A 13,210-nucleotide genomic window follows, 5' to 3' on the forward strand; every position below is an offset into this window, starting at 1 on the left:
TGATTGGTGGATTTTGTATTCTGCAGAATATGTTTGTTTTGTGATCTAACAGCCCAGAATGCTTTGTTTTCAGGCTATGAAGAGACTTTGACACACCTTGCTGCCATTTTAGCCAAACACTTTGCTGACTCCAGGATTGTGGGAACTGGTAAGGCAGCTTTTATTTTTCGAAGGTGAAGTTTGACTATGTGCAGTTTGGAGCCAGGTTGGGTAAAAAGAAGAGTCTGACTTATGGCTTGTTGATTCTTCTCTGATTTCCTGTTCCAGAGCTTGTCCTTGTAATTGTTTTAATACCACAGTTTAGCAAGGAAGAAATTGATTATTTCAAGGATTGACAGCAATCTCTTTATCTTGGTTTCTCGTATCTTGGTCTTTTCTCTACATCCCAACATTTCAGTGAACAAATGCATTATAGCCCCTAGTGTATTTTTCTTGAAATTGTTCTTATTGTTGCATCTGTTGTTTCATTAAAGTTCAATCTATTTCCCTATTCAGACATCAGAGACTCCCTAATGCAGGCATTGGCCAGCTATGTTTGCTACCCGCACTCACTTCGTGCTGTAGAGAGGATTCCAGAAGATCAGTAAGTTCTTGATTCATCCTTCCCTGAATAATATGTGTATCAAGAGAAGCACACTTAATTCTATTTCCCAGATTAGGAATGCTTTCTGTACTTACAGTTCCCTTCAGTATGCATGTTGAAATTACTTTTCTCTTGTCTCCTCACATTGTGCTTCTACTTCTTCCGTAAACATTCTGCCTTGGGTTTCCTCTTTTTCCAAGGCATCTGCCCCTTTCAGTAGAACTGACCAGTTTGTTTTATTCTGGCAGACGTATATCCATGATGAGAAACCTCCTGGCCCCCTATGAGCAAAGACCCTGGGCCCAGACGAACTGGATCCTTGTACGACTGTGGCGAGTAAGAACACATTCTTCCCTTGTCCTCTTTTTTTTCAAAGTAATTTTTATTGATAACAAATTATTTGCAATATATTAAGCAAGGGAAGAACTCCATTTTAGGTGAAAATTTTAGCTTGGTTTTAGAATCAGTGGCTGTCCTCTACCTGAATCCTTTAGCTTTACTGTTTGAAGGTTTATTACCTCCTTCTGGTGGGAAAATCGTGGTGTTGCAGTGGGAGATAATCTGCATTCTAAGGATCTTTCTTCCACCTTTCTCCCTTTCTCTTGTAGGGTTGTGGATTTGGATACAGGTACACACGGCTTCCTCATCTGCTGAAAACCAAGCCAGAGGATGCAAACCTCCCCAGCTTGCAGAGTGAGTAGGGCAGAGGGAGTGTGAAAATGCGCTTAGTTATTTATTACAGGCAGTCCCCAAGTTACAAGCACAAGAGGTTTTGTAGGTTTGTTCTTAAGTTGAATTTGTTTGTAAGTCAGAACAGGTACATTTTTAAGTGTAACTCCAGATATAGATAGATAGAAGCTTTGGATGTCATAGGGAAGGGTTAACACCCCTACGATGTTTGTTTTGCTGTTTGTGCCCCTGTTCAGAAGATTTCTCCCCACTTTCTGTCCCTGTGGTAATTGGATTTTGAAAAAATTGGTTTGTTTTGGAAACAAGGACTGGGGATAAAGCTTCAGTGGGTCTTTCCCATTAGAACTCTTTCAGGAGTGAATTTCGCTTCCTAGTGGTATATTTCTTTCACTTTCTGTTGTCTCACCCACCCCTTCTTAACTATGAGTCATTTGTAAGTCAGATATTTGTAACTCGGGGACTGCCTGTACATAGGTAAATGTAGTGCCATATCTGGGCATGCCTAATCTAGTCAGCTATTAGCTCTGGCAGCAGAAGGAAGAGATACTGAAGTGTCATGCTCTCCATCTCGTTCCGTTTGCTGGCGCATCAGTAAACTCCTTATAGAAATTAATATGGTTATATTGCCTTCCCTGACAGCTTGTACATGGCAAAGAGTTGACACATTCTCAAACTCTTTTCTATATTGGGCCCAAGCCTTTAAAAAAATAAGATGATTGTTGTGTTTCCTCCCCACCCCAAGTAGGTTATTACTGTATTTGCTCTGATGTAAGGATAAGCAGATGAGGTTTGTAAAGTTTATGGAGATACCATAATTTTTAGTAACATAGGGTATGTTACTAAGGCCAAAGCAAGCATGAGTAGGAAGTCTGAAAGGATCCCCAAAGACACAGTAAATACAAAATTTGGTGTTATGTTTGGTAAATAAATTCCCGCTTGGGGGGACATACAGTAGAGTCTCACTTATCCAACACTCACTTATTCAACGTTCTGGATTATCCAATGCATTTTTGTAGTCAATGTTTTCAATACATTGTGATATTTTGGTGCTAAATTCGTAAATACAGTAATTACTACATAGCATGTCAAGGACAGAACGCCACAAGATTCAAAGTAACAGAGTTTATTAGATTACAGAACTCAAAAATGCCCGTAAAACACAAGGGCCAGGCAGTTTTTGCCTTTAGGAGCAAAAAGGGGCAAAAGTAAATGTTCAAAAGATAAACCGGATTAAACCGGAGTTTAATCCGGGTAAAAACAAACTGCTTGCTTCAGCCTGGGTATAAACGAAACGAAAGCCAAGGAACAAAAGATACAAAGAATGCAACTAATTGGCAGCAGATTCCTCTCTGCTGCCAACACTGTGCTTAGAGTAACTTGCGTCGCTCCCCCACACACACAGCAGACAGGATCTCCAACACGAGTAAATCAGCCAAGGATTGTAGCAGTTGAGTAGACCAGTTCCGTTCCGTAGATCAAAGCCAGAAGCAGACGTTTGTAGTTTTTCCAAGTCCAAGAAGGGGGGAAGACAAGCCGTGGTCAGTTCAGTCCGAGTTCTCAAAGCAGGAGATGGCGTCCGTCAAGAAGACGACGGAAGGTCAAGCTAATAAGAGTAAGCACAGGTTTGCACAAACAAATGCCCACACAATCCCTCCCGCCGTCTGACCCTGGATTCCAATCAACTTACGTCACAGCACAGGAAAGCACACAAGTCTTCAGGGAAGCGTCCCACACACACACGGATCCCAAGCGTTTGCCCAGATTACCTTGCCCAACGCAATTTGCAATTGCTCTCAAGCCCCATTTTATGCCAGTTACAAATCTTCATCACTGTCAGCTGTCCTCCTTAACCCGGGCGTTTCCTCATCACTTTCCTCGTCAGAGCTGGAACACCTCTGACTACGCCCAACAGCATCTCCAGCTGTGGATCCCGTCCCATCCCTCCAGCTAAACCATGGGTCTAATCCTGAAGGTCCCCATTCATCTTCTGTCCCATCATGGCCAGTGGCACCCACTTCCTCCCTTACCCGAGTCCAATCCATCTCATCCTCCTCTGAGCTAACCAGCCCCTCCTCCATTCTCTCCGTAAACCCTTCGAAAGACTCCTCGTCAGATGGTGCTGCAAATATGTCTCGCAGTCTTTTTCTCTCTCGCTCCTCGAGAGTATCTGACTCTCGAGGAGTCTTACGCCCACGTCTGTCAGTAACAGAGCCATGAGGCTCAATCATAACACTATCCCCTCTCACAAAGGCCTCCTCCCCCGATGGCGGAGAAGTGGCAGTGATACCCTCCGCTATAGCACCACGACGACTAGAGGTATCAAGTTTCAACAGCGAACGATGAAAGACTGGATGGACCTTTAAACTAGACGGTAAACGCAAACGAAACGCAACAGAAGAAATCTTTTTAACGATAGGAAAGGGACCCAAATACCGAGGCGCAAACTTTCCCCCAGCCTGTTTAATATGTTTGGAAGATAACCACACCAAATCCCCTTCTTCCAACTCCTCCCCTGCCTGCCTGTGGCGGTCAGCCTGAGTCTTCTGCGTTGCCTTAGCTTCCAACAGTAAGCGACGGGCAACATCATGCAATGCAGCCATTTCCGAAGAGCGGTACACAGGGTCCGAAGAGACCACATTGGTCGACGGCGCCACACCTCCCCGTGGGTGAAAACCATAAGTTAGCTCAAATGGCGTATGCTGACTAGACGTGTGCACCGCATTGTTGTAAGCAAATTCCGCCACCGGTAACCACTTTACCCAAGCCGTGGGTTGATCTAAACAAAAACAACGCAGATACTGCTCTAAGAGCCCATTAACCCGTTCCGACTGTCCATCCGTTTGCGGATGGAAAGCTGAAGACACGTTTAACTTAGTCCCCAAACACTCATGGAAGTGTTTCCAAAAGCGTGACACAAATTGCGGAGCCCTATCTGAAATAATCACCTCGGGTGCTCCGTGCAAACGATAGATGTGCTTTGTAAATAGTAAGGCCAACGTAGGGGCCGCCGGAATGGTTGAACAAGGAATAAAATGAGCCAGTTTACTAAATAAATCCACCACCACCCAAATACAAGTATAACCCCCAGACTTAGGCAAATCTGAAATAAAATCCATGGAAATGATTTGCCATGGCCTCTCCGGAACAGGTAAAGACGATAACAACCCTCTAGGGCGCCCAACAGGCGTCTTACTCTGCTGACAAACGGCGCAGCTGTCACAAAAGCGCAGAATGTCTTGCCGCATCTTTGGCCACCAGTAGCTCCTGGTGATAAGCTGTACGGTCTTGAACCTGCCAAAGTGCCCAGCCATGGGTTCGTCATGGTGGGCTCTAATCACCTCCAACCTGAGGGTCCCTACTGGTACGTAAACCTGCCCCCTACGCACCAATACCCCGTCTTGATCCTGAAGATGCGGCAGTATGGTACGGTTACCTGCAGAGAGCAGCATCAGTTGCTCCTGTGTCCATACATCATCCTTCTGAGCCTCAAGGATCTGGTCATGTAACCCAAGCTCATTATCTACAACACACAGAGAGGCAGTAGGCAAGATGGTCTGACATACTACCTGCTCATTGGTCTTAAATTCCGGCTTGCGGGATAAAGCATCGGCCCGCAAGTTTGCCTTCCCCTCCACGAACTGCACCTTGAAGTTAAACCTGGAGAAAAACAAAGCCCAGCGGATTTGACGCTGGTTTAACTTCTTTGCTGTTTGCAAGTGCTCTAAGTTCTTGTGATCAGATCTGACCACGATCTGGTGCCGTGCCCCTTCAAGCCAGTGCCGCCACACCTCAAACGCCACCTTAATCGCCAACAACTCCTTCTCCCATATGGTATAGTTCTGCTCGAAGGGTGTTAGTTGCCGCGAGTAAAATCCACAGGGACGCAAGGTCCCTGAGGAATCCTTCTGAGACAATACAGCCCCCAACGCGTAGCTAGAAGCGTCCGCTTCTACCACGAACGGTCTGTCAACATCAGGATGGGTTAGTATGTTGTCCGATTGAAAACTAGACTTTAGTTGTAGAAACGCCTCGTGAGCTTCCCGCCCCCACACAAATGGCTGTTTCTTGCGCAGAAGCTGCGTCAAAGGTACCGTGAGCTTTGCAAAATTCGGAATAAACTCCCGGTAGTAATTAGCGAAACCCAAGAACCTTTGTACATCCTTCTTAGTCTTCAGCTCCTGCCATGAGTTGACGGCGTCAACCTTATGTGGGTCCATTTTAAGTTCCCTACCTGACACTACATGACCTAGGAACTCCACTTCAGGCACATGAAAGACGCACTTGGAAGCCTTGGCGAAAAGCCCATTAGCCCGCAGTCGGTGCAGAACCTGCTTGACATGTTGACGATGTTCTTTCTCGTCCTTAGAAAAAATCAAGATATCATCCAAATAAATCACTAAAAATTGGTCAATTAGGTCCCTGAACACATCGTTCATGAACCTCTGAAATACCGCAGGAGCATTACAAAGCCCAAAAGGCATGACTCGGAACTCGTGGCATCCGAAACACGTGTTAAATGCCGTCTTCCATTCATCCCCTTCCCGTATACGGATTAAGTTATAGGCCCCCCGCAGGTCAAGCTTGGTAAAGACCTTAGCCCCTTGCACCCTTGATAACAGTTCCGAGATTAAAGGCAGCGGGTACCTATCCCGAATGGTGTATTTGTTTAGGATCCGATAATCGCAGACCAACCTAAGTTCCCCAGTCTTTTTGGCTACAAAGAATACCGGTGCCGCAGTTGGAGAACTAGATGGGCGAATAAACCCCTTGGCTAAATTTTCATCTAGAAACTCCCGCAAAGCTTGCCTTTCCGGTACAGTCAAGGCATACAGCCTCCCTGCTGGCAGTTTCGCACCTTCTGCCAACTTGATGGCGCAATCATATGGCCTGTGCGGTGGTAATTTGTCCGCTTCTCTTTTACAAAATACATCAGAGAACTCCCCATACTCAGCAGGCACTCCCTCCATATCAGAATGAGTAACATTTAGAGTGCAACAATCCTGCCTCTTTAAGATCACTTTACGTGTTGCCCAATCTACATGTGGGTTTACTACAGCTAGCCAATCCATCCCCAGGATCACATCATATCTAGGCAAGCTCGTAATATCCCACACAAACGTTCCCGTTACTCCCTGCACCTCCCACGTTACTGCTGAGGTTTCATGGTTAACCACCCCAGTCTCCAGCAGTCTCCCATCTGCTCCTTCCACCCACACGTCGCATGCCTTGCGCACTCTAGGAATGCCATGCTTCTTAGCAAACTCAATATCTACATAGGAGACCGTAGCCCCTGAGTCCAGCAGTGCCAAAGTAGAAACAAGTTCCCTTCCCCCAACAGATAATGTAATGGGTACGAAAACATGCTTCCTCCCCTCAGTTGACTGCTTGAGGAGCCCTAGTGCGTTGGACTCACGTCGCACTAGGGCTGGCCTTTTCCCGAAAGCTGGGAAGGTTTCACATTACAATTTTTGGCAAAATGCCCAGCATTCCCACAGTACAAACACAAGCCCAGCTGCCTCCTACGGCTCTTTTCCTCTGTAGACAGCTTTTTAAAGACCCCAAGCTCCATGGGCTCTTCCCCCATCACCACAGGTGCCCTGGTTACATGCATGGGTGGCGCACACATTGCTTTTGAGTGTTTACGAGCCTCGAACCTTGCGTCTAAACGCAGCACCTTAGCTACTAAGGCGTCCCAGCTTTCAGCCGGCTCCAAGCGTGCTAATTCATCCTGGAGCATATCACTTAACCCGGCAGTAAATAAAAGCATGAATGCATTTTCCCCCCAATCCAGCTGGTGGCGATACAGGTTAAACTTATTTAAGTAATCCAAAACAGTCCCCTTTCCCTGTTTCAAACGATACAGAGCCCACCCAGCGTTCTCCGTGCGGAGAGGATCCCCAAAAGTATCAGTTAACAACTTTTTGAAATTATTCAAATTGTCCTTGACTGGGTCATTTCCCAAAATTAAATTAGTGGCCCATTGTCCTGCGGGACCGGTCAACAAACTCAAAATAAAGGCCACCTTGCTAGTGTCTGTAGGAAAAGCATGAGCACTGAGCTGAGAAAAATAAAGCTCCACTTGTGCCAAAAAGGTTGGCAACTTGCACCTGGTTCCGTCAAAGCGTTCAGGAGTCAAAACATGTCCTTTCACAGCCTGAGCTGTTTGGATAACGGTAAAAGCCGTTTGCAATTGGTCTACTTTGGCCCTTAACTCATCCATCGTCTTCCTGACGGGTTTATTGCTGCAATAAACTTTTTATGGGCGTTGGGCAATCTGTCAAGGACAGAACGCCACAAGATTCAAAGTAACAGAGTTTATTAGATTACAGAACTCAAAAATGCCCGTAAAACACAAGGGCCAGGCAGTTTTTGCCTTTAGGAGCAAAAAGGGGCAAAAGTAAATGTTCAAAAGATAAACCGGATTAAACCGGAGTTTAATCCGGGTAAAAACAAACTGCTTGCTTCAGCCTGGGTATAAACGAAACGAAAGCCAAGGAACAAAAGATACAAAGAATGCAACTAATTGGCAGCAGATTCCTCTCTGCTGCCAACACTGTGCTTAGAGTAACTTGCGTCGCTCCCCCACACACACAGCAGACAGGATCTCCAACACGAGTAAATCAGCCAAGGATTGTAGCAGTTGAGTAGACCAGTTCCGTTCCGTAGATCAAAGCCAGAAGCAGACGTTTGTAGTTTTTCCAAGTCCAAGAAGGGGGGAAGACAAGCCGTGGTCAGTTCAGTCCGAGTTCTCAAAGCAGGAGATGGCGTCCGTCAAGAAGACGACGGAAGGTCAAGCTAATAAGAGTAAGCACAGGTTTGCACAAACAAATGCCCACACAATCCCTCCCGCCGTCTGACCCTGGATTCCAATCAACTTACGTCACAGCACAGGAAAGCACACAAGTCTTCAGGGAAGCGTCCCACACACACACGGATCCCAAGCGTTTGCCCAGATTACCTTGCCCAACGCAATTTGCAATTGCTCTCAAGCCCCATTTTATGCCAGTTACAAATCTTCATCACTGTCAGCTGTCCTCCTTAACCCGGGCGTTTCCTCATCACTTTCCTCGTCAGAGCTGGAACACCTCTGACTACGCCCAACAGCATCTCCAGCTGTGGATCCCGTCCCATCCCTCCAGCTAAACCATGGGTCTAATCCTGAAGGTCCCCATTCATCTTCTGTCCCATCATGGCCAGTGGCACCCACTTCCTCCCTTACCCGAGTCCAATCCATCTCATCCTCCTCTGAGCTAACCAGCCCCTCCTCCATTCTCTCCGTAAACCCTTCGAAAGACTCCTCGTCAGATGGTGCTGCAAATATGTCTCGCAGTCTTTTTCTCTCTCGCTCCTCGAGAGTATCTGACTCTCGAGGAGTCTTACGCCCACGTCTGTCAGTAACAGAGCCATGAGGCTCAATCATAACATAGCATGACTGTGTATTGAACTACTTTTTCTGTCAAATTTGTGGTATAACATGTTTTGGTGCTTAATTTGTAAAATCATAACCTAATTTGATGTTTAATAGGCTTTTCCTTAATCCCTCCTTATTATCCAACATATTCACTTATCCAACGTTCTCCCGGCCCGTTTATGTTGGATAAGTGAGACTCTACTGTACCTATATTAAACTAAGCAGACTCTCTTGGGGTGTCAGACTCTCCTGTGTATCCATCTGTTATATCGTCAGTAGTGTTCAATAGTTCGTCTAATTTCTCTAAAGAATAGGAGTACCCCAATCTTATTCTGGAGCATTTGTCCCTCATATTTACCCATTTAGAAATCCAGCATTAAAATCGTACTCAAGACATCTTTACTGGGCATAATAAAGAGTTATGAGTGACTCTTGTGACAAACTGTAGGGGGAACTTTGATTTCTCTTCCTAGCTAATCTCAGAAATTATGCCACAGTTCTTCCATTATTGTAAGACGTACTAGCTATGTGCCTGAGAGCTTTTTTTCTGATAGAGAAAAAATTCTGGATCTGTTGCCACGAGCTTTCTTTTTGAGTTGACCTGGACTTTTGAGATATTGGAGGCTCTGTTTTCTGAGAAGTCCTTTTCTTCTGAGCCACTTAGTGGGTAGTGAGTTATTAACCAGACCCATGGGCTTTTGGAGTGATGGTATAATGGAGGAGAAATGGCCAATTTCACATCCCAGCAGAAGGTGGCAGCAGTAGCACCTTTTCAGCCTGTCTAAGAACACTTGTATCTATATTTAATGTTTCTTTGTTTGTTTGTTTCTCTATTTCTTGGGTCCAGGAGATCTCTCTGTTGCTAGTTTCCAAAGTAAGTTTCCTGTTGTCTTCCATGTGTATGGTGGTGGAGTAGTCGGGTTCAGCCCTTTAGCAGAGTCCCTTCCCCTCACATCCTTGGTGTACAGGCCACTCCTATCCTACTGTAGGTGGAGCCTAGCATATGGAAATGTTGGGTGAAAAAAATAAAGGAGGATAGATCAGCATACACCAAGTGATGGTGGCAAGACCCATCCAGATGTCTGTGATAGTGACCTGCCAATTATACTTCAGTGTTGATGCATATGTGCCTTTAGTTGGAGGGCACATTATGAATCCAAGGAAATCTGTAGTTGTCCCCATTGGAATTCCCCTTGTGGCTGTTGCTTCTCCTGTCCTTTTCCTCTTTAATGTTCTGCATCTCTTCTTTTCTTAATCATATTCTTCATCAAAGATGGGAATGAACAAGAAAAAAAGAAAAATTCATCAGATGCAGCGTTTCCTCTACACCACCCAAACGTTTTCCCCACCATAACCCAGACATTCAGCCTAGTGAGCTGGTTGATTTTGCCAAAGTTGTCATGGAGAGCCTCCAAATTAGGGTATCAGTGTTTTCATATATGGATACCTTATGGGGAATGTGGCATTTCTTTACTTTCTTAGGTGTTGGCAAAGTCCTGCATCTTTACACATTATTTCTGCACTTGGATCCCAAAGGTCTAAGGAAGGGCACAGGATCCTCTGACTAGTGATCATGTTCTGTGCTATTTTGAGGTGTACTTTAATGAATAATTGATTCCAAGTTAATTGAAAGGAGTTTGCCTACTAGCTGTCCTTGGGACATTGTCCAATAGGGGCTGAATTTATTCCCCTCTCCCCAAGAATTTGTTGAGCTGCAAGGAAGAAGTGGAGTACAGACAAAGGCAGGAAGATCAAATGTCCTCCGGCTTTTACCTTTGTGTGGAATTTGAAACACTGCCCTCCTTTCAATTACTAGGATTCCTCATTTTTTCTGCTTACTTTGGTGGTCACTTTCTTGAGGCTCCAGGTTCAGGATCATTTTCTAAACACCAATCATTGTTTAGTGATGGGCAGCTCATATTCTTTTCTTGGCTGGAGAGCTCCTTGATAATTTTTGTAACTAATGAAGGCAGTGATGAGGAGGATGCCTCTTACGTGAGAAAGGGACACACAGATGATTTGCTTATCTCTCTTGCTGTCTCTCTCTCTTTGACACACACACACACCCTACTGTTTTCTGCTTTAAGATGTATTGATAATTACCTATTGACAATTTCTTCTAGCCTTGGTGTATCGCTATTAAGACTGTTCATGCCTGCATGATTAGCTTTCCAGTTGCATCTGCTAGTGAGCAAGCAAGTAGTTGGATACTTGTGATTATTTGTGAACCTTGTTTAGGAGAGAGTATTGCACCAGGAGTTTGGGGATGGGGTGTAGAAAAATATATTTTGGGAGTGGTTTTTCATAATGCAAAGAGAAAAAACTTCAAAATCTCCTCCTCCTCCTGCTCCTGCTCCTGCTCCTGCTGCTGCTGCTGCTGCTCCTCCTCCTCCTCCTCCTCCTCCTCCTCCTCCTCTTCTTCTTCTTCTTCTTCTTCTTCTTCTTCTTCTTCTGTTTACATTTTTGTTTATGTTTACTTATACTCCACTTTTCTATCCATAAAGGAGACTCAAAGCAGCTTACATTAAAAGCATTTCCATACAAATTAAAATCCACAAATACACAAACATTAAATCAGAATTGAATATCAATGGGATTAAAAATTAATAGTTAAAATCCATAAAACCAATTAAAATGTATTTAAAGCTAAAACAACATCATTCCCTGACTTGATCTTTAAAACTTTCTCCTTTAAAAGCCTGTCTGAATTAAAAGGTTTTAGCTTACCACCAGAAGGACAACAGAGAAGGGGCCATTCTGGCTTCCCTGGAAAGAAAGGAGTTCCAGATTCGAGGGGCAGCCAATGAGAAGGAAGGCTTGCTCTCTCGTTCCCACCAGCTGAGCTTGAGATGGAGGTGGGACCGAGAGAAGGGCTTCTTCTGAAGGCCTCAGAGCCCAGGCAGGTTCGTACAAGGTGATGCGACCAGACAAATAGCCTGGACCTGAGCCATCTAGGGCTTTATAGGTCGCAATCAGCACTTATTTATTTATTTAATACATTTATATCCCGCCCTTCTCACTCCGAAGGGGACTCAGAGCGGCTTACAAATTAAATTTACATACAATATTATATTATTAGCATAGCACAATACTGGCAATAAATTGCCATATTGTACTATATCTATATATTGTAATATTATTAATAATATTACATGTACAATCGAATCTCACTTATCCAACACTCGCTTATCCAACGTTCTGGATTATCCAACGCATTTTTGTAGTCAATGTTTTCAATATATCATGATATTTTGGTGCGAAATTCGTAAATACAGTAATTACTACGTAGCATTACTGTGTATTGAACTACTTTTTCTGCCTGATTTGTTGTATAACATGATGTTTTGGTGCTTAATTTGTAAAATCATAACCTAATTTGATGTTTAATAGGCTTCTCCTTAATCTCTCCTTATTATCCAACATATTCGCTTATCCAACATTCTGCTGGCCCGTTTATGTTGGATAAGTGAGACTCTACTGTAATATATCTATATATATAAAAGAGTGATGGCATCAGGGCAGCGGACAAAACAACAAAACTACAGGCCCCCCAACCTCAAAATTTGACAACACAATCCATCATTCACGGCTCTAGGTTGATACAACAAAAAGAAAAGAAAAATAAAGTCCTAATTATAGTGAGAGGAATAATAGTTTTTATCCAATTGCTGCCAGTTTGAAGGCTAAGCTTCACCCACTTGGTCTCCTAGCAACCAACTCAGCCCCCAGGGCACAGGCAGAGTTAGGCCTCACTTAGGCCTCTTCCACAGATTATCAGATTTTAACTGGATTATATGGCAGTGTAAACTCAAGGCCCTTCCACATCTATATAACCCATTTATAATCTTACTAGCTGTGCCCAGCCAACAGACATTCAATATCACCACTACCTCAACAATTTCTCACCAACACCACCAGACAACGCCACAGCAACGCGTGGCCGGGCACAGCTAGTAATGTATAATTGATATTATTATATTGTATTATTAGTATTATATTGTATTATAAAATAATATTATTAATATTATATGCATATAAATATATATTAAAATATTATATATTATTGTAAATTATTTTGTATATATGTATATATGCATGTGTGCATACATACACACACACAATATATGTATGCATACATACATATACACATATATACATATCTTCTATCTTCTTTCTAAATATATAATACTAGCTGTGCCCGGCCACGCGTTGCTGTGGCGAAGTATGGTGGTATGGGAAATAAAGTATTGAGGAATTAGTGGTAGTTAAGGTAAAGGGTAAAGGTTTTCTCCTGACATTAAGTCCAGTTGTGTCCGACTGCACACTGAAGTGGATTATATGGCAGCGTGGAGTCAAGATAATTCAGTTCAAAACAGATAATATAAGATTATAAATGGGTTATATAGCTGTGTGGAAGGGCCTTGAGTCTACAGTGCCATATAATCCAGTTCAAATCTGATAATCTGTATTTTATAGGCAGTGGGGAAGAGGCCTAAGTGAGGCCTAACTCTGCCTGTCCCCTGGGC

At 43.9% G+C, this 13,210-nt stretch overlaps 1 protein-coding gene across 1 annotated transcript in view; it reads left to right on the forward strand.

Moving 5' to 3' along the window:
• The window catches only part of rnf123 (ring finger protein 123), a 148,991-nt gene that overhangs the window by 66,296 nt on the left and 69,485 nt on the right, over nucleotides 1–13,210 (forward strand). The window contains exons 28-31 of the mRNA XM_062970118.1: nucleotides 74–148; nucleotides 496–583; nucleotides 832–919; nucleotides 1,192–1,276. Of these exons, the coding sequence (XP_062826188.1) occupies nucleotides 74–148; nucleotides 496–583; nucleotides 832–919; nucleotides 1,192–1,276 (336 nt within the window). The remainder of the gene's footprint in view (nucleotides 1–73; nucleotides 149–495; nucleotides 584–831; nucleotides 920–1,191; nucleotides 1,277–13,210) is intronic.

The sequence above is a fragment of the Anolis carolinensis genome, chromosome 2 (assembly GCF_035594765.1).
Source record: "Anolis carolinensis isolate JA03-04 chromosome 2, rAnoCar3.1.pri, whole genome shotgun sequence".
Lineage (NCBI taxonomy): Eukaryota > Metazoa > Chordata > Lepidosauria > Squamata > Dactyloidae > Anolis > Anolis carolinensis.